General features: G+C 37.6%; 1 protein-coding gene across 1 annotated transcript in view; it reads left to right on the top strand.

The window, feature by feature from the left end:
- The window catches only part of celf5a (cugbp, Elav-like family member 5a), a 198,668-nt gene that overhangs the window by 144,473 nt on the left and 29,816 nt on the right, over nucleotides 1-24,379 (top strand). The window contains 3 exon segments of the mRNA XM_077716454.1: nucleotides 11,998-12,126; nucleotides 15,821-15,900; nucleotides 21,404-21,550. Coding sequence (XP_077572580.1) covers nucleotides 11,998-12,126; nucleotides 15,821-15,900; nucleotides 21,404-21,550 — 356 coding nt within the window.

Genomic DNA, 24,379 nt, shown 5'->3' with positions numbered 1-24,379 from the left:
CAATCCAATAGGGAATAAAGCACATGTTTTTCCTCTCCACTAAGAGAGTGTTTACAATGTATCCTTCATTAGAATTGGCACATTATCTTCCACTGGTTCCCAATGGACAACTGAATTAAACAGAGGCACTGCATGAATTAATTATGGAGGAAAGAGAAATGCTTGTTCAGTGCTGAGTAAGTTTTGTTCATGGGTTTTGGGCAATGATGACTACCTCCTATAAACAAAACAAGTACACGGTAAGTATTCCCTCGATGGATTTTGGAGGGTTTATTGATAATTAATAAATCAAGTTGGATATTTTCCCTCAAAGTATTTGAATTGAAACTTTACTTGCATCGAGGGAATTAAATTTGTATGCATATTCAATGAGGGGAATTGAATGAATCAGTTTAAGTTGTAAAATGCATTGAAATTGCACTGCCATTTTATTTTGGGCATAATGGTTAACTTTTAAAAAAAAAGTTGGATTGCAAAGTTATCTTTTATTTGAGGATTTGTAGGCATTTGTTCCATCCAATTACATTGATTTTCAGTTTCCGCATAGAAATTTGAGAATATATCAATCCCAATTATTAATAATTGTGCCGCTATTTCTTGTCATTATGAAGTCTTTGTATTTTTTTTAATACTGTCGCATAAAAATATAAAAAAACCTTTTTTTTGTTGCTCTTAATGGTGTTTTAACTATGAAGTCAGGACTGGAGTTTTTTTCATTACTTTACTAGTTTATACTATGCAGAAAAAAATGTAAATTCAGATTGTGCACTATCTATCACTGAGAGGCTTATGGGATACCAAACTGCAAGCATCTTCATATAAGCGATACATCTCGATTGCATTGGGTACACTGAGGGAAGTCATGGTGCGTATTTTGACTTTCAAATATTTTTCCAGAAATGTCATGATTTGGACCAGATAGACAACTGTGTGGTACATATCTACCCTCCATGCATTTTTCATTTTTCTCCTCCCTATTTACCAAAAGTTCCATCTCGAGCCCGCTGACTTGGCATTATTCTCCATCGCAAACAAAGCCTCTTTCGTACTGATAGCACTGCCGATGATTGTGTATTTTACGAGTCCATTTGTGTTGTATGGGAATGTATTCATGTCACGACTATCTGTGACTGCCATCCCATCAGTGAAGGAAAACTTCTTTTTCGTACTAGAGGCCAACATGGCACCAACTTGCTACAAAACTTCCCCATCTCCCCCCAATGGAATGAAGCTTCTTTATTATTCTGAGCTGAAATTGAAATTTCATTTTGTTTTTGCCTTAAGCAACTGGCAAAAGTGTCTGGTTGAGACCAGTAAAGGTCAGCAGGAATTAAAATGCTTACTGTAAGGTTTGTCGGGAGGAGATAGAGGGACAGAGGAAAAGGCCATCTGCCCCGAGAGTTGTGTCCTAACTTTTCCTCAGCGGAAGAAATTTAGCCTTCTGCACAGGTCTTTTAATCACAGAGAAAACTTAATCCGCACTTTCCAGATTTTGATGAATTACTAATGAATCACTAATGAATCCAGTTTTTTTGTGGCCAACAATTTTATCTACATTTATAGATTATAGGGTCATGCTGTAAACCCACTCAATTTACTTTCCAACAAGTATTAATTTAGTTGAAATTGGACGATTCTGTAAAATGAACTAATAAAACATCTCAGGTCTTTGAGGTAATCTAAAGAAATGATTGATTAATTATTGGTAAATAAACATATAGTGGCTCGCATGGTAAACCAATTTGTTCAGATTATTATTTTTTGGGTGGTAAAAAAATATTTTTAAGTTTAATGCAACGGATTTTGACTTTTTTTTCTATTGAACACCACTATTATACCAAAAAAAATAATAATAAACACAAATACATTACCTTTACCTTATAGCTGTTATCTGGTTTAATGTAAGAAGACTGCTGCAATGTCTTAATGCTTAAATTATTATTATTATTTTTTTTTTAAAACATTGGGTCACTACATGTAGAAAAATATAAAAAAAATTCTTACAGAGAGTATATATTTTATCCTCATAAAGAAAATACTAATGGATGGATGTTCTGTGCTGACATTGTTTGTTCTTGTCTGCCTGTGTATGTCCACATATGTATTTGCAGCCTTTTAATATTCATAAATTCCATCCTAGCAGTCCCAAATCAAGCATGCTTCACTTTGTCAGGACGCCAGATGACAAATACATTCAATCAAATGCACTCAGCAACCTGCTTCGGGATGAACTAATATGGATGCATGCATGATTTGTCTGAAAGATGTCTGTTTTTATTAAATATTAAGTAAATAATGACCAAAACCATTGAATTGTTAAGAACAATGAGATGAACAGTAAAGGCTGTTTTAATTATAACTAAACTGCCCAAATTACGACATGTTACTTAAAAAACAATGCTTCATATGTCTTTTAATGAACATTTCATGACACAATTGTCTACTGAAGCATGCAACAATTTGGGTTATGGGAAGGTTTTTTTTTTTTACGGGACGAGCTGTCAGAAAAATTCAATGCAACGGCACATCACATGAATTTTAGTCCTTTCTATGAACCCCCCACCCCCCACCACCAACCCCTTCCCTTGAGCCAAACCAGCCACCTCACTGCAGTATATCCATGTCATGTTACACTTTTGAACTTGTGCACTAGGAGCATCATGCAAAATTCAGATTCTCTGGAAGATCGAGTAATAAGCATTTTTAATATTTATTTACCCAAAAATTATAATAATAACATGGCTGCCAGTTGGCTTGCTGTTTGTGTATATATTTATGGCAAAACATTTCACCATTATTGTAAAAATATTGGGGAATCTTGATGCCCTGGGTTTTTCACAAAAATTACACAGGCAGTCCCAAATTTTAAATGCAATGTCGTGTACTGTAGGCACATATTTTTGCGTTTAATTCCCACGTGTGGCATTTACAGAATTTGTTATTTTTGACTTCCAATTACAACTCCAGTTGCATCAAATTAAACTCAATTTTTCACTCCCATTTTGACTGATAGATCGGAAATACAACTTCAGGAGCAGGTTAAGAAAGAGTGAGATTAATTTGATAGGAAATAGGTTTATTACCAGACTGCGGGAAGGGGGAGAAAGCTCAAAACAGCTGTGAACTGCTCACAGTCTGTTGTCCTCGCAACTTTCTCTGAATGAACAGTGGGTCAGTCTTTATATAGGAGAACAGGGCATTGTATGGTTTCTTTGACAATGACCAATCTCTGGGCAAAATCTGATTAATCAGTGACAAGTTTCCATGACAACAACCAAATTCAGAGCAAGTTTCTTATGACAACGACGTTTCTATACTTACAAAAACTGATACAATATGAACAAGCAATTGCTAAGCGAGTTTGTCATCTTATCTTAATGTTATCTAACAATGCCCCTGTTAATATGTTAAATGACAGGTCGGAATATTTTTGTTTGCACTATCATTACGACTTATGTCTTCTTCACTTACAATTCCTAAAAAAAATAGACAAGACTCATAGTTTATGTTCGCGTTGTCTTTTCTTTGGCTTACCCAATTCTTTTTCCAGTATCCCTTTGCAACTTTTGATTTACTGTTATATGAATTTTATACTTTGCTATATCTAAATATGCTCCAGGAGGTAGGCTAGACTATAAAGGCAACATATCTTTTTTTCAAATGACTCGTGAAAGCTGTGAAAAGGGCATGCTGTATTTTAACACAAGTTCAAAAGAAGCATTTTCAGTATTGAGTCAAATGATACACAACATTGCCCTCTGAGTGCTAAGTTTTTGTGCTTTCACCAAAGCAGCAATTATTGGGAAAAAAAAGAAAAAGAAATGTCTAATGTACCTGCAAGAAAGTCAATTTGGTATCTGAGGATAGTTTTTTTTTGTCCTGTACAAAATAGCAAAGCACTTATCGCAAAGAGGGGGGAAAAAAGGGTCCCAAAGGAAACATTATTTTTGTCTGCAGCTTATTATGCTCTCTTATAACCCATCTTATCATTTGTACCCAAATTAATAACAGTGGCCATGCATTTTCACTTTGGATGAAAGTTTCTTTTCATCTTAAAAAAGAGCACATCTATGTTTTTTTTTTTGGTTTCAAGTCACCTTTGCAGCTGAATTTGCCTTTCATGTCATCATATTAATAAAATGCAGAACAAGATTGGCATAATAATTCAAATTTTCCATTGATCAAGAAGCTTGCATTTGATTTTCGTGTCAAATGATTATTTATTAAACATTAGGTTAATTAATTTGACTTTTTAACCACACCACATAATGACAAACATGAACCAATAAATAAAAAAGAATAGAACAATAACATCTAACTAGTTTTGGGGTTTTTTTTTACCCAGAATTCTGGTGTAAGTCATCTGATGAATTTGTATTTCAATATTTTATTTTCATGCATTTTCCCTTATGTATACTTTGTGATTTATATACATTATTTTGGTAAATATTTTCATTTGTTTCAGGGTGAAACTGTTTCCCAAGTGACATTTTCCCCATCTAATGGAATATTAATTACTCAACACAATCTAATTAACTACACCGATTCATACAATGGAAATTACTTATAAAAAATCTTCAGACAAAAAGTGATACCGTCATCTAGTAGCATCTGTTAGTCCGACATCAGGAAAAACTCAACCCAAAAGCTATATTAAACATTTCAAAACCTTTAGGGAAACATTTAATTGAAAAAACACTTTACAGAAAGACTCCATACTTGCATGTATGGTCGGATGATTTGCCGACGATTGGCTTTTCCATTCATATGCATTTTATGCGGGGTTTTTTTCTTCCTGCATGACAAAAAATGTGAAAATATGCTCGGAAGGATGTGCAGTGAAATATGGAAATGTTAGCAACGACATGCTCGATGGCCTATATAGCTATCTATTTATTGGCCCGCTTATCTCGTGCGCCATATCCCCATCTCATTACTGTTAGCGCTGCATTTTCCCTCCACGTTTTTTCAACTTGCTCTGGAGCATATTGGAAATGCTCATTTTTGGAAGAGGGAGTGAGGGAGGTTGCATCTAACCCTCCCTTCACCATGGTGTCTAGGTCCTGGCAGGTGGATGTTGCCCCCTAGTCTGGCAGGACAAAGCTGACATGAAGGGCGTCCTGTAAGCTTCTTTTGTCCACGTGCGACAAAGCCTGGGTGAGATAGCCCAAAGTCGGCAACATCCTCACTAGCTCTCCTGCTACAATTGGCCAAAATGGTCTTTTTGCTGTATTGCATAGAACTATCACTGTCTTTCATGCTGGTATGCTTTGCATTATACAATTTAGATCATAGTTAATATTTAGGATTGGATACAGGGAATGGCTAGGCTGATGGGGTTATGGATTTCGTGACCGGACGTTTGGTCGCCGGTCTTTTTGTCTGCCGGTCTTTTGGTCGCCGGTCTTTTGGTCGCCGGTCTTTTGGTCGCCGGTCTTTTGGTCGCCGGTCTTTTGGTCGCCGGTCTTTTGGTCGCCGGTCTTTTGGTCGCCGGTCTTTTGGTCGCCGGTCTTTTGGTCGCCGGTCTTTTGGTCGCCGGTCTTTTGGTCGCCGGTCTTTTGGTCGCCGGTCTTTTGGTCGCCGGTCTTTTGGTCGCCGGTCTTTTGGTCGCCGGTCTTTTGGTCGCCGGTCTTTTGGTCGCCGGTCTTTTGGTCGCCGGTCTTTTGGTCGCCGGTCTTTTGGTCGCCGGTCTTTTGGTCGCCGGTCTTTTGGTCGCCGGTCTTTTGGTCGCCGGTCTTTTGGTCGCCGGTCTTTTGGTCGCCGGTCTTTTGGTCTGCCGGTCTTTTGATCTGCCGGTAAAGTCAGGGTATGGATTTTTGGATTAGGCTGTAGTTAGTAAATTCAGAATTAGGATTTTGGTTGGGGGGGTGATGTTCTGTGTTGTCTTTTTCAATGGAAACTCGCAAGATATGTTGATGCAAGGAATTTAAAGGCACTTCCATTTTTTTATTTAATTTTGCTTTATCCTATATTTACTTCAGTCTGGTGAGCACAATCATAATATAATTGTCAAAATTTAGTTGAGGTGAAAGTAAGGGCAGAGACCCGTTTTTGGACAAGAGAAATCAGTGAACTCTTGCAGGAATGAAAGAATGCATTTTCAAGATGAGTTAGAGGGTTTGTTTGGTGGGTGTGCCTACCAGAACCTCATGAATCAGTGTCAGCCAAGCGATGAGAAAATAATTAAGAAACAGGCGGGCACTGTGTTAATCGCTGCCAAAGGTTGGAGGCATTTCCACTCTGTGTAGATGTGGATGGAGAGAAGAAAGGCAATAATGGCGTTTAAAATAAAATCCATATGATAACTGATGCCAAAATGCCCTTCAGTTGGCATTATGAAGGGAGAAAAAATAAATAGGACTGCCATATTGCAAATGTTTACATACAGTATCCAACAACACATACACAGCACTTTTCAGGATTTATGAGTGTGGCCGTATAATACGGCGACAGTAATATTTCACTTTTGTTATCATATTGGGTGTAAATCTGCTGAGATGTATATGCTGCAGATAGAATAATTTAAGCAATTTCTCTCTCATTTTTTCTCCTTTCAGCTGATATGTTCATATGAGGGGGAAGCAGAGAAAAAGAGCAGGCAATAGAGGGGGTGGGTGGGCCTGTCAAGAAGAAAGAGGCACAGAAACACATGCACGTCAACACTTTCACACTCCAGAGTTTTTACATGGTACGAGTTCAAGGGAGCACAGATTTGTAGAATGCAGTTGGAATGGCAAACTTTTTGGCAAGATACGATACAAATAAAAAAGTGCATCCGTTAACAGTACATATGAAATATAAACAGAAAAAAAGGACTAAAGTATTAACATACTCATCACTCATCATTAAAGTAAAAAGTATAAAGTACAAAGTCAAGTAAAAAAGAATGTATTAAGAAATATTAAAATGTAATTTAAATAAAAAGATAGAGGGGCTGTAAAACACAAAAAACAAATAAGAGTGGACATTTTCAACTGTAATTTATATGTAATTACTTTTTGTGGTTGTAGTGATAAAGCTGTGGTTCTTTTCGTGTTCTTACCCGTCTATTACATAATAACACCATTTAAAATGAACTTTCAATTTCAAAGTCAGTAGCGATCTTTTGACAAACCGCCTTGCTGTCAAACTTCAATCCGCAACCTCCTTCTGACCTGTGTTATACATGAAAGAGTGGTAAAAATATCAAAATGTAAAGGAAAGGAACCATGAAAGACATATTTTCTGATAAAGGCAGCTCACCCAAATGTACTTGCTTGTGGAACGTTACACTTGATGGCTGGTTAGGCACTCCAGAGACCCAAACATGTCCATACAAGCAATTAAAAACTTTTCTCCACGCTCTGTCTTTTTGCAAATTGAGTGGACTTATTCATTTGTGTTTCTTGGAGCATGCAAACTTGCTTCACTTTGCTGTACTTCAACTACTATCCATGCAGCATGCATACGCTATATCTGTATTCCAGCTGGGTTACACAGAGACTTATTACTGTATCCTGTGAGATAGTACTGCAACTGGATTTTGGACAGTAGAATGAGACTCAGTGAATAGCAATGTGGCGAGAAGAAGAAAAGAGAAGGCGGTAAGAATAAGAAGCAGGAAGCGAGAGTGAGGAGAATGCAGTTCTACTGTAAATTACAACACACACACACAGATGGCGACTTGCAGTCCTTGATAAACTGGAATGGTTGAAAAGGATTCGTTTCCAAAGATAGACCGAAAGGATTTCAGTAGGACCTTCTCGTGCACGGCGACGACGTACTTGTCGGAAGGATGCCTCAGTCACCATGACGATGGCTTGTTCCACTCAGATTGTCACTCATCTTTCACTGAAGGCATTAAGAGAGAAAACGGGGCAAAAGAAGCTGTGTAAATGTGACTGTCAGCATTGGAGATAAGTGCAAATTATGAACGATATTTACTCGACTGATAAAGAGAGCAATAACCAATGGATGAATATACCGAGTAAGATAGCATCAATTCGTTTTTTTGTTGTTTGTTTTGCTTTAGACAGTTTTCCTGCCTCCTCATTTCAAGGAAGATAAGCTTAGGAAGGCTCCAGCCTTTTTAAGACCAGCCACTGTAATGTGTAGGAATCACATTCTTTTGCGGATGGAATAGCAAAAATAACCCGAGCAAGCCACCCCACCATTGCTGACGCCATCCCAGCCACCCTTTGCCTTTTTCACAAGCCTATTACACTACCCCGAATAAGCAGAATGCTACACAATAACACTGTCAGCATGTGCTCAGGCTTTAAAACAGACGGAATGAAATTAATTAACCCAATGTGATCACAGTGCTTAGCAAGTGGAATTTAATCCAATTTATCACAAATATAGTGGTTGACTTGGCTTGTATTTCCATTAACAAGAGGATGGGTGTGTGCCTGGGTGTGCCCTGAAAATGACAACAAATGCTAAGCATGTTAGAAATCATCGGTAGGGAAAATATCCGGCAATACCACCAAGTGAGGATATCCTGCTAAATTAATGCTTGGAATAATGAGCCTTTTAAGTTGTCAACGGGTGGCAGACATCTTTTTTTTTTCTCATTGTACCTTCTTTTTCATCTAAGGCCGCATAAGTCCACCTTCAAATGATCAGAGGGTAGAGAGAGAATAGTTTGTTTACCGGTTTTCGGAAATAAATTAGCATTGTAGCTTTTGAAGGCAGTATGCTAACCCGCTGAGATGACAGCGGCAACTGTAAGGCTGCCCATGTGTTCCGTAGACTTAATGAGGTAGCTTATTAGCGCTGTTTCTTTTCACAAGCCGCTCACATGTTACAGCGAGAAAATGCTGTGCACCTAAGAGCAGTTCAAATGCCATGTTGTGTCGTTTGAAACAAAAGCCGAACAACATGGACTTCCATTGGATCAGATATTTTTTCAATGTCTTAGTTGTTGACAACAGGCATACCTTGTTATTAGTAACCCACCGTTGTGTAAAGCTACAGTTTAAGTGCAGTAATGTATAGATATCATAGTAATGGTACAGTTATATTTGGGTATTGTGTACTTTTAATTGCAGGGCTGGACTTTTAAAGAGGTTTCAAATTATTGATTTTAAAGCATGTTTACTGCCTGGGGTTCAAGTTTGATATTTTTAGTAAGGGTTTTAAATTAAGGTTTTAAGTTTGGGTTGGCATCCAATTCCAGGTTTGGGATAGAAATGAATGTAAGACTTTGTTTAGAATTCCACTTTGGGTTTCAAAATATTGCTAGAGAGTAAGTCACTCTGTGTTTTGGTTCCCAGTTTGGGTTTGAAGGCTTTATTGTAGTTTTCCCAATAAGTTTTGTTGGTGTTCTTGGTATGAAATGAGTTTAAAAGTAAGGATTACAATTTTTAACCCAATGTTAAATGTGGATGTATAATTTGGGTTGTAAATGAAGTTGGAAATTAAGAATCAGATTTCAAATGATGTGTTGTTTAGTGTATAAACTGAGAGATTCCAATACAATGTATACTGCAAAACGCAAACTGCTTCTTTTCAATGCAGGTTTAAAAATATAAACTTATCCAGTGATAGAAAGTGCATTAGACTTCCATCATATTCTTAAAGGTGCAACATTACAGTGAATGTGAATGTGTGTGTGTGTGGGCCTCCTTCCACATCCAACCCTTAAAATTTATATTCCCCCTCCGGCAAGAAGGAAGGACCATCTCTGCCTTTCATTTTCCAGTTCAAGGCTTTTCCTTCCTTTTTTTTAGCTTTTTTTTCTCAGATAAATGTTCTCCTATTTACCCTGACAGATGTCACGTCGTATCACGTCCACGCTGATACGTAGCCTCTGATCCTGCCACTTGCAATAAGCAGCCTGCACCAGGGAAGCCCCTTCCCCAGATAACACTCTGACACGCTTGATTATTTGCAAGGTGCGGCCCAGTGCTGACAAACCATAACTGGACGTCAAGTGTGGTAATATGGCTATTTCAGGTCAGGAAAAAAATGACATGACCCATTGGGGGATAGGAATTAGTTGATCATATGGAATTTGATTCATTTCAAGTTACGATCATTGATGATTGCCGTCTAGTGGCCTAGTATGGGAGGAAGTTACTGATCGCTTCGAGGCTGACACCAGCAGAGGGTGCAATGAAATTCAGGTCCGGCTTGGTTTCTGAAAAACTGAGGTGCTTGTAAATGTGGTTCATAAATTCCACCAAGTAGTACTTATAAATCCTTTTGCTATGATGACCAAGATTGAAATATTGTACTGTAGATTGCATAAACAAAACAAAAAAAATCTACGTATCTTTATCTCAATCACTGAATGTTTTAAAGTTTTGTTTCAAATCTGGATTAGGGCTTTTAATTAAGATTTCAAGACTGGTTTCAGATTTGAAACTAGGATTTTGGGTTCTAGGCTGAAAATGGACTTTCAATTTAGTCTTTTTTTTCCAAATTAGAGGTTTAAAAGTGGGGGTTTCAATTACTAATATTTTTAGAATAGCATCTGGTTGAAGTTTTATAAATTCTGGTTTCTTGTCAAGTTTCAGCATGTACTTTTAAGTCTGGGATAAGGTTTGAAATCATGGTTTAAACCTGGGATTCCTTTTGGGCCATCTTAAATCCTTAAATCCAATTTAAATGTAGAGAAATGATGATAACACAGTTTTAAAAGTAAAGATTTCTACTGCATGTTTTGAGTGATTCTTCTGCCAGCCTAAAGAGAACGACGGCACTGTCGCATTAGAGTACATCAGTAAACACAAAGTGTCAGGTCAAGGTAAAGATCACCCCCCAATCCCCCCCTCACACTCCTCTCGTGCTCAACAGAAGTCGTCTCCTATTGAAAAGTCAGCGGTATTCACGCTATGTCTCAGCCGCCTCGCCTGCCAGCCGTAGACGAGGCCATTGTTCAGCTGAGTTGCGCACTGAAATATTTCTCTGGCGACACAAAAAAGCACTGGATCAGCAGCAATTAGTTGAGGAGTAAGAGAGAGAGATAAAGAGTGGACGGCAAGTGTGTGGAAGAAGAAAAAAAAGAACGAGTGCGTGTAGAAAATGTGGAATCAGCGTGGAGGAATGAGAAATTGGAGATGAATAGAAGTGGGTGGAGAGACCCAGTAGGGGTGCCAGTACTTTAAGTGTTGTGTATGATACAGGAAGGTCCAAGGAGCCATGTTTTTCCATGTACAGGCACAGATTGGTTTTGGAATAGTACCTGGAGTGTTAGTTGTGACAACTAAATGTTAAATAAATGATTCGGCAATAACAATCTGTATTTTCATTCTGAAATCCAGCACAGATGACTGAAACGAGGTTCCTAAAATTGGAAATAGCTATGAATGTGATTAGATCAGGGGTGGGCAAACTTTTCGGCCCGGAGGCCACATTGACTTTAAACATTTGACAGTGCGCCTTATAATACAGTGCGCCTTATAATACAGTGCGCCTTATAATACATTGCGCCTTATAATACAGTGCGCCTTATAATACATTGCGCCTTATAATACAGTGCGCCTTATAATACAGTGCGCCTTATAATACAGTGCGCCTTATAATACAGTGCGCCTTTTAATACAGTGCGCCTTTTAATACAGTGCGCCTTTTAATACAGTGCGCCTTTTAATACAGTGCGCCTTTTAATGCAGTGCGCCTTTTAATGCAGTGCGCCTTTTAATGCAGTGCGCCTTTTAATGCAGTGCGCCTTTTAATGCAGTGCGCCTTATAATATAGTGCGCCTTACATATGGGAAAAAATGTCATTCAATGAGGGTGCGCCTTATAATAATGTGCACCTTATAGTCGTGAAAATACGGTATATAGTTTGTGTGTTGTACGCCCTCATTATTGGTCCTGACCACTTTCTTGCCCCCACCTGCCCTTAAACAGGGAACTCACTAATGCTATCAGATTAAAATAATCAGTCAGGAGGAAAAAAAAAAAGATCATACCCAGGGATTCAGACTGTTTGCTTCAAGACTTTGCCCGTCAACATAATAATTGAGGTCAAAGTTGTAACTGTGAACTTGAATTTCTTTGTTTTCAGAGGACAGGAAGTTGTTCGTGGGGATGCTGAATAAACAACAGACTGAGGAGGATGTCTACCGCCTATTCGAACCTTACGGAGTCATCGAGGAGTGTACGGTCCTAAGAGGTCCTGACGGTAACAGCAAAGGTAGGCACCGTGACACACTTGTCAGCTCTATTTAGGTCGCTGACGGAAGAATGACTCAGTGGGTTGTGCTGAAAATGCACGTGACTTACATGTCGGATATACTGTTAGTCAAATAAGGGGTTTTTTTTTTGGTTTTGCTCCGGTGTAAGACGTGCTAGACAGTTGTGGAAATTCTCATTTTTGGGTGGAAACTTTTATATAGCTAGATTTCATGCATTTATAGACCAATGTATTTTTTCCCATTAATTTTCCATACTGTATATCCCAGGGGTGGGCAAATTTATGGGCCCGGGGGGCCACATTGACTTTAAAAATTTGACAGATGGGCTGGGTCAGCACAAGATATGATACAAATAAAAAAGTGCATCTGTTAACAGTACATATGAAACATAAACAGAAAAAAAGGACTAAAGTATTAACATAGTCATCACTCATCATTAAAGTAAAAAGTATAAAGTACAAAGTAGAGTAAAAAGGAATGTATTAAGAATTATTAAAATGTCATTTAAAAAAGGATAGAGAGGCCCATGCGCTAACCACTCCTCCACCAATGTATTTCTTGCTTAAAATAAAAGTACATAGATACAACTTTTAAATTCCCATGGCAGCACAGCTGATAGCACAGAACAATTTATCAGTTATTTTAATCACATACAGTAACGGTGCACGTCATTTTAAAATGCTGACTTTGCTATCACAGAGTCTCTCTCACCATATAGAGCTATCTCATATGAGAAAAAAAATAAACAACTTCTGCATTGCAAAACCAAGATTTTAATCCTGCACTGTCCTCATTTTATGCTAAATATGAAGCATTTATATTTTCAGAAAAAAAAAATCAGAAGCAGTCAAAAATACATGACATTACTTTCACAATTTAGCATTAGGTAGTATTATTTAAGTGCTACTGTTAGGAAGTGAATCTTTTACAGGCCACAAGCTAAGATGCTGACGATTAAAACTCAATCTACTATAATAAACACTGGGACACAGCAAGAATGAGCTCTGCTAAGACATGGGTGTCAAACATACGGCCTGCGGGCTGGATCCGGCCCGTCTGGTGGTTTGGTACGGCCCGGGGAAGAAAGCTGCATTGTATAAAAAAATATGAATTTTCTTTAAAATTTGTAGTTCTTGTAGCTAGGGGCGCAGTGTTTTAGTACGTGCAGACAACATGAATTGACATTTATTTATGTTCTTATCTTGTTCATAATATATTGTTCATAATGTAAAAGAAAAATTCTTTTAATAAACATTTTGATAATTTACTCATTCTTTACACTAATTATTAGTATTAGTGACTAATACAAAGGAAAAAAGTGGGCTTATTGTTAGTTCTATGTTATTTTGCAATGAGTTTACTGGTCCGGCCCGCTTGACCTCAAATTAAGCTGTATTTGGCCCGTAGACCAAAGGGAGTTTGACACCCCTGACAGTAAAGAAGTTTTTTTAAGAAAAAAAAGAGGGCTGGTCTCGGACTACCACAAAAACTGCTCTCACAATTATTCTACTGTAAATATAGGCAATAATAAACAATTGTTTTCCGTGGCATGTGAGAATAACCTTGAGCACTGTACACCAAGCAGCCTCACTAATTCCAAAGACAAAGACATTATTATCTGATCATATGTATCAAACTTAATTATTTTAGTCATCATCTAGTGGACCTTGATTGTTCATCCCCAGTGTGATGTTCACCTCAATGAACAATTAGAGCAAGAGTGGCTCCCTGCTGTTCCTAAATCAAAACCATCTACATCTACTGATGTCTAACTAGCATTGTAAACGAAACATAAAACAATTAGCGGGAACCTTCAGAGGTTGTATCGAAAGACCTTGAAAAAAAATGTACGTGACATGAGTTACCTTCAAAAATTCATACAATGTAGTATCATAGAAGACATTTACCACAGTGCTATTGCAAGTTTTTTTTATTTTTTACCTTAAGGCATGCATGAGGCAGCCCCAAACTTTTGGAGACATCAATTTCCTCTGACATATAGCAAAGTGCAAAGGGACCAGTTGTTTTTCATGTCTGTGGAACCTATTCCCCAGCTAGCGCTTATGGAAATTGTTGTGGAATTATATCTAAAAGGGCTGGAAGCCAGAGCATTGTGACTCTGCAGTAGTTTGCAGGAGGAGGAGGAAAGATGGATGTCAAAACAATTCATATGTCCCTGCTGTGAGGGTGCACAAGGCCAAGCCAGGGAAGCTTTATTTTTCTTTGTGTAACTTTGCAGTGTGTTCCACATCCAAGAACACTACAACACTGTAGGTGCTCAATGAAAACAGTTGGAAATCACTTTTTTCCCTTTCTATTTCTTATCAAATGACTTATTTAAATAATGTTTTCCAATTATTACCTTTGATTACATTATGCAAATGGAGTTTGCTGCTGGGCTCTAGTCTATAAAACTGCCTTTATTCTAAACTAGGCTGAAAATTGTCGAGAACTTTATTCCATGTTGTAAAATTAAGACAGTTTTACCTTGAGGTGAAAACAATAACGTTATGTTGCCTTTAAAAAGTATATTTGCCACTGAAAGGTCAACAAAGTTCATCTGGAACAATCCATTTTGTAACAAGGGTGTTGAATTGACACATGTCGATGTACAGTTAAAAAAATATCTCATTTATATTGAAGAAAATGATAAACATAACTGTGTTACTTACTAGGTCCCTATCATTTTGAAATGTCTTTGTTTGTTTATGTGATTGTATTACACTGCCCCCTGTGGATCAGACACACACATCAGAAGAAGCCCTAATGAATTAATAATGTTGCATAGTCTGTTAAAATATTATATTATTATTATATTATATTACCCTTTAAGAGAATGCATTTCATCCTATTAAATCATTTTGGAAATATTCTAAGCTTTTAAGGGGACGACTAGAATGGATAAATTACATTTTTATACATTTCAATTGGAAAAGATGATTTAAGATACTGTTATGGAAACACAATGTATTCAACTTGTATCTCAAGTCACTTCTGCACTATCACTATCAATTGAAATGTTTCTATTACAAGACAATCCATGTAACAATTAGGGATACAAAGCTTATAAAATAATTATTATGGGGAAAAAGTAAGCACACTTTTCTCTCCATTCTCAACTTGGGATCAGCAGATCTGTTTTGTTGTTCCCCTCAATCTCCCGGGAACAAAGAATGTATATTCATAACTATATGAAGGCATTATTTCCCAGTCATAAACAAATGCTATACATTTTCCATATCTTTATCATCCATTTTTCACTTTAGCAACTAAATAATTGATGAGCAACATGTCGAAAGGCGGCAAAAAAGCTCCCTATGTGTTGTACCATAATATTCCTGAAGGACAAGCAAGTTGAGAAATGTCGGTTTGCGTACCATCCACACAAATATCGACCTTGGTGTTGTTGTATGCCAGTGTTTAAAATGCACAGACAGGCATGCACTACTAAATAGCACACTTTTCTGCTTCATCTGTGCAATCTTTTGCCTGCAGCTTCAGCCTGCTTGTCATGCCCACCCACTGTGAAAGAAGGCACATAGCTTTCCATTTTGTGTCTGTATTATTTTGGAGTTTTTAGCTTTTTATATGATGTCAGATACACAACCACATCCTTTATTTACATACGGATGACATTCACCGGACTTGACTGATTGCATATTTATGCTGTTTGCATCTTTGTTTTTTCTCCAGGTTGCGCTTTTGTCAAGTTCTCTACACACACTGAGGCTCAGTCGGCAATTGGCGCCCTACATGGAAGTCAGACAATGCCAGTGAGTATACTTCTTGTACACTAAAACACCCACGCTTACTTGAAAGTACTAATCCAAGTACAATTTACATCATTAGGATCATGAGAGTTAAAGACCACTATAGCCGAGCAGATCGATGAAACAACAGATCTCATTCCATTATTGATGATTAATTTGCATTGGAATTCAGTTTATTGTTCAATTTGTTTTTGTTACTGGATGCCTCATACATTTGTGGACTATTATTTCCAATATTTTAGCCTATTTTTTGGTCTTTTTGGCAATATTTTGCAGGTTGTCATTGATTCTATTGTATTGGGAAAGACAATAGACCTCCAAATGATACTCTTGTTTTATTGTTTTGTTGCAAATGAGGCAGAATTGATCATGCAACTAAAAATTTAACTAGTATCTGTTGAATAATTGAGTTAATACATTTTTAAAAATCTGGATTTTTTTCATTAATACAATCACAGAAATGGTTTTTAATCTACATACATCATAATATATATTATACAAACACACATGGTTATTTTCAATGGCCAGAGATTTAAAACAAACCCAACAAATATAGTATATAAGAACAAAGATAACACAATTTTAAAACATTCAGCATTGAGGACTGTTCAATTTCGGAGCTGTGATCAAAATATTTTCCTTAAATGTGAAGATTTCTAAGCTTTTTTTATCATATGACTGCAATATATACCACATGAGAAAGTATTTGAGGTTACCCACTGGTTTCCATCATAGTCTTCCCTAGCAACGCATTTCTGGTTATTCTGGTCATACTTAAGTGATGCATGCAGGCGTTAAAAAAAATGGGTGAAGTGACGCAGTTTGTCTTTTTAATTAACATGATATTTCTTTAAAATCTCATTTGAAGATAAGTGTTGAGAGTGATAATTGAATTTAGGGCGAGTCATCAATCAGCAGTGTTCTGCTTGCATAATCACCACCTATAACTACGGTACCAGATTACATTTGCTCTTTATGTAAGCACACCACGTGTCCTGTGAATTCGGGATTCTATGCTGAGAGGGTCTATTTTATGAATGTATTGCAACCCCACTCAACAAAAAATAGGTGACCGAGTCACACGGAATGGAACAATTGGCAAAGCCGCATTTATTATTTCCACAAAAGGTCTGAAGCGCGCCACGTTTTCGTCCACATTTTTGTTGTTTGGAAGCAGGTGGACTCTGAAGTCCCTTTTCCTATCTTCCTGCTTCGTTCTCTTCACATAGCTCATGTTTGTCCTTTCATGATTCTATTATTAATGGTTGCCAAATGTGTTGCGGGTAGAAAGAGAGCCACTAGAAAGCCAGCTGTGCCATTTGAGCAAAACCCTGCGAGTCAATCTAAGTGCAAATGACTGCAGGTCGACTCTTGATGTCCGTTCTCCATAGATAGTGTCCTTCCCCATTGCTCCAGTCCTCGCTATCTATGCTAGCTCTTTGGCCCGGTCTCGTCTCTCTTTGGCATCCTCTGGGGATATTAGGCAATAGACTTGTTTACTCCACCTTTCGCCACATCGGCTGCTGAATTATTCATCAGACTATAAGCAAGGGGCCGAAGGGAGTGGGGTGGTGGGGTTTGATGGGGAGGTGGGAGGGGGGTTGCTTGGCTATGAATGGACAGGATTTATACCTCCTGCTCTGCTAAATTGATTATAGAAATATGATCAGCATCTCATATCCTGAGGCTGCCGGCTGGAGAGGTTCACCATCAGTGGGCAATGACGCTTTCTGTCGATATGCGGGACGTACAGAAGTGCCCAGTTAGGCTCCGGTGGAGTGCAAAAGGTAGTCAAGACAGCAATTAGGAATAAAATCAACATAGACAAATGTATTGGGAATACTCTGTATATATATTGTGCAGTGGCCAGGAAGTGTCAGCAAAGGCATATTTCATACGCTTTGCAAAAGAAAACTGAAATGCCAAAAGCCGAAATACAAATGGTAGACGATTGATGTGATCATCTATGTCTTATGTGTTTCAAAATTAATGAACCTGTGGAGATTGTATGTAGTTATTATCCAGTTAAAGCTCATTGTATGATATTAGATACTAAAGTTAACTAGTTAACATGTTAAAAAGAGACTTTAAGCATCTTGTATCGTAGGTGCAATACTATCATGGATGCCATTATTTGGACATAGTACATGTTATGACGTAAAATTTGTCTTTCCGCTTTCTTGAAAAATATAACCTATTTGGAAAATTAGTAAAAGAAAAAGCATATGTACCGTATTTTCACGACTATAAGGCGCACCGCATTATAAGGCGCACCCTCAATGAATGACATTTTTTCCATGTATAAGGCGCACTGTATTATAAGGCACACTGTATTATAAGGCGCACTGTCTATTTGGGAGAAAACTTAAGACTTTTAAGTGCGCCTTATAGTCGTGAAAATACAGTAATAATAATTGGTTGAAGGGGCCTTATTTCTATTTTACATTTTAATGTATCTTACATCAAATCAAACATGCTTATGTAATACGTGCGATTCCAGCATTTCATGTTTGGAAGATTTTTATATTAACTTTAAATTTGGCTATCAAGGGTTTAAGACTATGCCAAATCCAATATCCTCCCTAGCTAATTTTCTTTCATAAAATGTTCCTTAATTTATGTTCCCTTATCCAAAATTTTCCCCAGTATTAACAAATTTGATTGGCTTTTGAAGAGTTTCAAAAATACCTGTAGAAGTGTGTGTGCACATAGCATAGAGCCCACTGAAAGCTGCAACGTATGCAAGAGCACATACACACATTCTATGTCACAGGTAGTCATGAGGAAGGGTCAAAGGCGCCCTGACTGATCTTATTTTCCAGTTCGCAGAAGTTGAGATGAATACATTGGTGCCATTCAGGGGCCACTGGGCATTTCGTATGGATAACGTAGTTGATTCTGCTAGGAATGAGGAATTTGTACTACGGACAGCGTGGGGAGTTGGTAAATAAGCACCACCCGGTGCATATATATGGCTTATTTATTCCTGAGAATGAATATGTCCATAAATGTATCTGTGATAAGCATCACTTTTCAAATAACTGTAAACAATTTGTATGTCTGTGATCATGGGGAGGGGGTTTTGTTTAAGTGTGACAGCAACTGCCTGGAAATATAAATACTGTATTATTCTATTTTTATGTGCCATAATTTAAAGGAGCTATGAAATTAAATGGAATGGATTATTGTGATATGTAGGCAAAAATATGGATAAAAAACAGATTTTGCTTTAAACTTCAACCCTGGTTTCCTTGTAGTTGAAGTATAGCAAATATTATGCCATAGATCACCCAACAGGCAGTAGCCATTGCCTTAAATATTCCATAAATTCAATCTGAAAACTGAAACGTGGCTTAAATTTCTGACTTGGTTTTCCAGTGCGAAGCTGCCCTTTGCCAAATGCTTCCACTGTTAAACCTCACAATAAAGTTAATGACGCAGACACTAAAGAGCCGGACAGACAAAACAGATAAAGCGTTCCAATGTACAAGAGTGTCAAAATTAACCTCGATATTGCCCGAGAGTGATCATAATGTGTTGATGTTACACAGTAAAATGCTCATAGCTTGTTTATTATCCACTCCATGGAGGTTATGTTGTCATCAACATTCTTATCTTTTACTAAATCAACATAGTATTGTGTAACCCTAACATGAAAAATTGAATTTATCCCCAAACTACTACTATTGAGGTTCAAATCAGTGACTTGGATATTAACTGAAATGTCCTATTAATCTATCTCTCTATATTAGATTATATATTTACCGTATTTTCACGACTATAAGGCGCACCGCATTATAAGGCGCACTCTCAATGAATGACATTTTCCCCTATATAAGGCGCACTGTATTATAAGGCGCACTGTATTATAAGGCGCACTGTATTACAAGGCGCATTGTCTATTTTGGAGAAAATTTAAGACTTTTAAGTGCGCCTTATAGTCGTGAAAATACGGTACTACCATAAATGCCTATTGGCTACCTTGTTTGGCCAAAAATGCTACTTGTTTATTTTTTATTTTTCATAACTATGATAGGCGTTGATGGGATCAGCACAATAAATGTTTAGCAAAATTATGTATTGATTGATCATGTCACGATTAGGTTTACAAAAAAAAAAAATATATATATATATATATATATATATATATATATATATATATATATATATATATATATATATATATATATATATATATATATATATATATATATATATATATTCATCGCAAACCAAGGACTGCTTCTATATTGTATTCTATATCTATATTCTATATAAAGGAGAGAGAAAAAATAAAACTACCCTTCTGAGAATCCCCCACCTTCACCACTATGATTGATGCCATTGACAACCTTGTACCAATTTCAGAGGGGGGAAGCACCTGATTGTGAGTGACACACAACCTTTGCACACCGTCAAATCAGAGTAATATTTCGGCCTTTTATGTGCATCGATTGACCACAATAGGGGTGCGGCGCACCGGAGAGGCGGAGCACCCAAAAGGTCAAATGTAGCGCTAAATCATTTGAGGATTCTTAATGAAGGGTATGTGGCCACAATGGCTAGCGCACCTGCTGGGTCTGTTATTCCCAGCTAGTGAATGGCGATGACTGCAACAAAGTGCGGATAATAGACGGCTAGCCATAGATGGAAGATTAAAACATAGAGCAGCAAGTGAAAGCAATTGCACCACTTTTCTTTTAAACAGGGGTCAACGACTGCTTGCTGATATTACTTCCATTTGTGGTTTGAAAATGATTTTTTTCCCAACAAAAATGATGATCCAGTATGTTCCGCAGAAAATTGAAGCACTTATTTATAAAATTGAGGTGGGAGGATATTTTTTTTTGTCCAAGATGATAAAGTACCACCCTATAAATGGATGGATGGACAGATGAATGAATGGATAGATCGTCATTAATTTTCTATTTTCTTCAAAAGAGTCACGAGGGTGCTGAAGCCTATTCTGACCACTTTTGGGCAGTAGGCCTGGCCCCACCTCCTTTGGTTGCCAGTCAATTGCATGCCATCATATCTTAATCTTCCATCATATAGCTCCTCCCCCTCTACAAGATTTTATACAAAAAAAATCCAAAACATCAACAATGGCTGGCTCTAGAGGTGACTGTGTAGTTAGTGCTTCATTCCTGGAAGTCAATAGCAATTACCGTATTTTCACGACTATAAGGCGCACTTGACAGTCTTAAATTTTCTCCAAAATAGACAGTGCGCCTTATAAAACAGTGCGCCTTATAATACAGTGTGCCTTATAGTCGTGAAAATACGGTACATTTACATACATATATATATTAAGTCATTTTTAAAAACATTTTTAATGAATATATGCCACTCATTCAATCTTTCATTTTATCTCCCACTATGAAATTTCCCATTAAGTCAACATGGTTAGTTTCAAAAATGAGGCACAGAAGGATACTAACAAAAACCATGTACCATTTGGACCTTTTAACCTTGACCTCCTCTTTTCCTCCCGCCATTCATCCAGGGAGCCTCCTCCAGCCTGGTGGTCAAGTTCGCCGACACAGACAAAGAACGCACCATCAGACGCATGCAGCAGATGGTTGGCCAGTTTGGAATTTTCAACCCCGCCATTGCCCTTCCCTTCAGCACCTACAGCTCTTATGCACATGCGGTGAGTCTGGAAAAAGTCACACTTTTGGTATTCTGTACACACACACACACACACACACACACAGATTGTCGTGACATAAAAAAGTTGGTACAAGATCAAGGAGTTGAAGGAATAAAAAAAATATTCATAAATATAACCACTATCCTCATTACAATCAATGACTTTCTATAGAAAATTGGTTTGTAAGACCTTTTTACACCATATACTTCAGAAAAAAATACTCCAGTAGTTTTCATTCTTCTTCTTTAGTCAAATTTGTCATAGATAACCACCATAGATGGCTGCTGAAATACAGTAAGCACATTCTAATTTGTATACATGGATTCACAAGGCTTTATTGCAACACGAAGCTGTCCAATTTCATGTGTTTTGAAAATTTCATGAACAAATCTCAACCGACCCACAAGGGAAGGGAGAGAAAAAGCCGTTCTCCCTGAAATCCCCCCCTGCACATTCTCAGTCAGACTGACGAGCTGGTGAATGAATATATCGGAGCGTTTAACAGCTACACACTCTGACATTTCCCCCAGGAATTTTGAAGTGCAAACGCCAACTAAAAGAAAAAGGGAATACTTGGCTTCATTTATCAGGGCGGCTGGAAAGACAACTCGTAAGGAATGCTAATGTCACCCTCTTCGTGTTTTCTCAGCTACTTAAAAGTTGTCTTTTTTTCCACCCAGAATGATGATTTAATTAGGTACATCACAACTTCGTTCAGCAACAAGGTGTAATACCAATACATTAATTTTTCTGAGTTTAGAAGCATCTGGTAGAATTTATATTGCAATTATCTTCACATAGGTCTTGATTTCAATGAAAATCTTTCACGACTATAAGGCGCACTTAAAAGTCTTAAATTTTCTCCAAAATAGACAGTGCGCCTTATAATCCAGTGCGCCTTATATATGGAGAAAACCAAAAACGAAAAACAACCACTGTCGGATATTTAAAAAAAACACAAACGCCTGAACTGAAACAATACTGTTAAATATGCAGATGTCATTTTAGTTTACAAAATCTTCCATCATATAGCTCCTCCCTCACTGCAAGATTTTATACAAAAAAATTCAAAACATCAAAAATGGCTGGCTCTAGAGGTGACTGTGTAGTGAGTGCTTCACACCTGGAAGTCAATAGCAATTCCCGTATTTTCACGACTATAAGGCGCACTTAAGTCTTAAATTTTCTCCAAAATAGACAGTGTGCCTTATTATACAGTGCGCCTTGTATATGGAAAATTGCCATTCATTGAGGGTGAGCCTTATAATGCGGTGCGCCTTATAGTCGTGAAAATACGGTATACAAATAATGGCCTTCACTCACAAGGTTCAAATACATTCAAATTGTATTTTCAGACTCTAAAATGGCTTTAATATTACTACTTATGGTAATGTCTTTCATTATTATGGCACTTACTGTAATTGCTGCTCTCTGTCTAATGTCAAGAAAACAGAAAGAGCATCAGCATAGAGCATATGCAGAATTTTATTTATAGAAAAGCAAGAGCCCAACTTGTTTGGCTATAGAGATAATAAATGTATACGTTATATGAGGTCTTAAGAGGGTTATCTATTGCCCTCGTTTCATTTTGTACCTGCACTGGTGGTTAGTGTCTGCTACAAAATGTATAAATGGAGCATCCCATAGTAATTGGTCGTGTCTTTTCTCCAGTACGACTCTCACCTTCATTGGCATTCATGAAATGCACTTCTTATTTTGGCCAGGCAAATGTGACAACATGCAAATGGTCTAAAGGAAGTGCTCAGTTGGGCCATGACTCTTATTTATTATGGCAGGGAAGCAGCAGGATGCCAGAAGCTTGAGTTCTGATTTAATTCATTACACTGTGGATTCTTTAAAAAAAAAAAAGCCTCATCAGTCAGTCATCGATCATGATTCATTGTAGATCAATACTAATTTGTAAAACTAAGCTTGTAACGTATTATGTTAAGATTTTGGCCATTTAATGCCAAAACATGTTTTTTTTATTGACTATTTAGGAAAACAAGTTTATTTTGGACATACAGTAAATATTCATTCATTTATTTTCTATATCGCTTATCATCACAAGGGTCGCAGAGGGTGATAGAGACTATCCCAGCTGATTTCGAGCTCTAGGCGGAGGTCACCTTGAATTGGTGGGCAGCCAATCCCAGGGCACGGCAATTTATGTAGTATAGAATGCATGTTTTTGCAATATGGGAGGAAACCCGGAGAAAACATACGGTAAACAAAAAAAAAAACTTTATTAGTCCATTCTAAATTCTCCCTGTGTGTGTGTGTGTAATTGGTTCTTGTTGTCATAGTGATAAGTATGATATTGTGATACGACTTTATGCAATGTTCAAATGTGAATGTGTCTTCATCTAGCAATTTATAGCTAAAAGAGCCCAAGTATAACGTAAAAAATATCTTTTTAAAGCAATGTTTTTGCATGACATGCCTCTCTTCCATCAATGATTTAAGCTACTACCACAATTCTTCTTTCGTAGGAGTCCATTCCTACTATGTAGGGATGATTAGCCTTAGGCGCCGGACTCGTGCGTGGACGGCAATTCCCCCGTCGCCACCGGGGAAAAAGTGGTGAAGTGATACGACGGATGTGTCTTTACGGTAGCGATAACGTGTACTTAACTCCCTGAAGACCAGAACTCTATGACAGTCAAAGGCCTTCTTTATCTCCAAAGGCACACTTTGTATTTGTCCCTGTCTCTATACATCCCGGCCAATAGGAAGCGAGGTCGAAGCGACGACCACGTATGGAGCGTAGCGGTGGAGAGAGAGTGTCTGTGTATATAGCTGTAACCAGAGAGTACAGTAAAGAGTTAC

The sequence above is a fragment of the Stigmatopora nigra genome, chromosome 5 (assembly GCF_051989575.1).
Source record: "Stigmatopora nigra isolate UIUO_SnigA chromosome 5, RoL_Snig_1.1, whole genome shotgun sequence".
NCBI classification, from domain to species: domain Eukaryota; kingdom Metazoa; phylum Chordata; class Actinopteri; order Syngnathiformes; family Syngnathidae; genus Stigmatopora; species Stigmatopora nigra.
The sequence above is the reverse complement of the archived record's forward strand: the minus strand, read 5'-3'. Positions and strand labels throughout refer to the sequence as shown.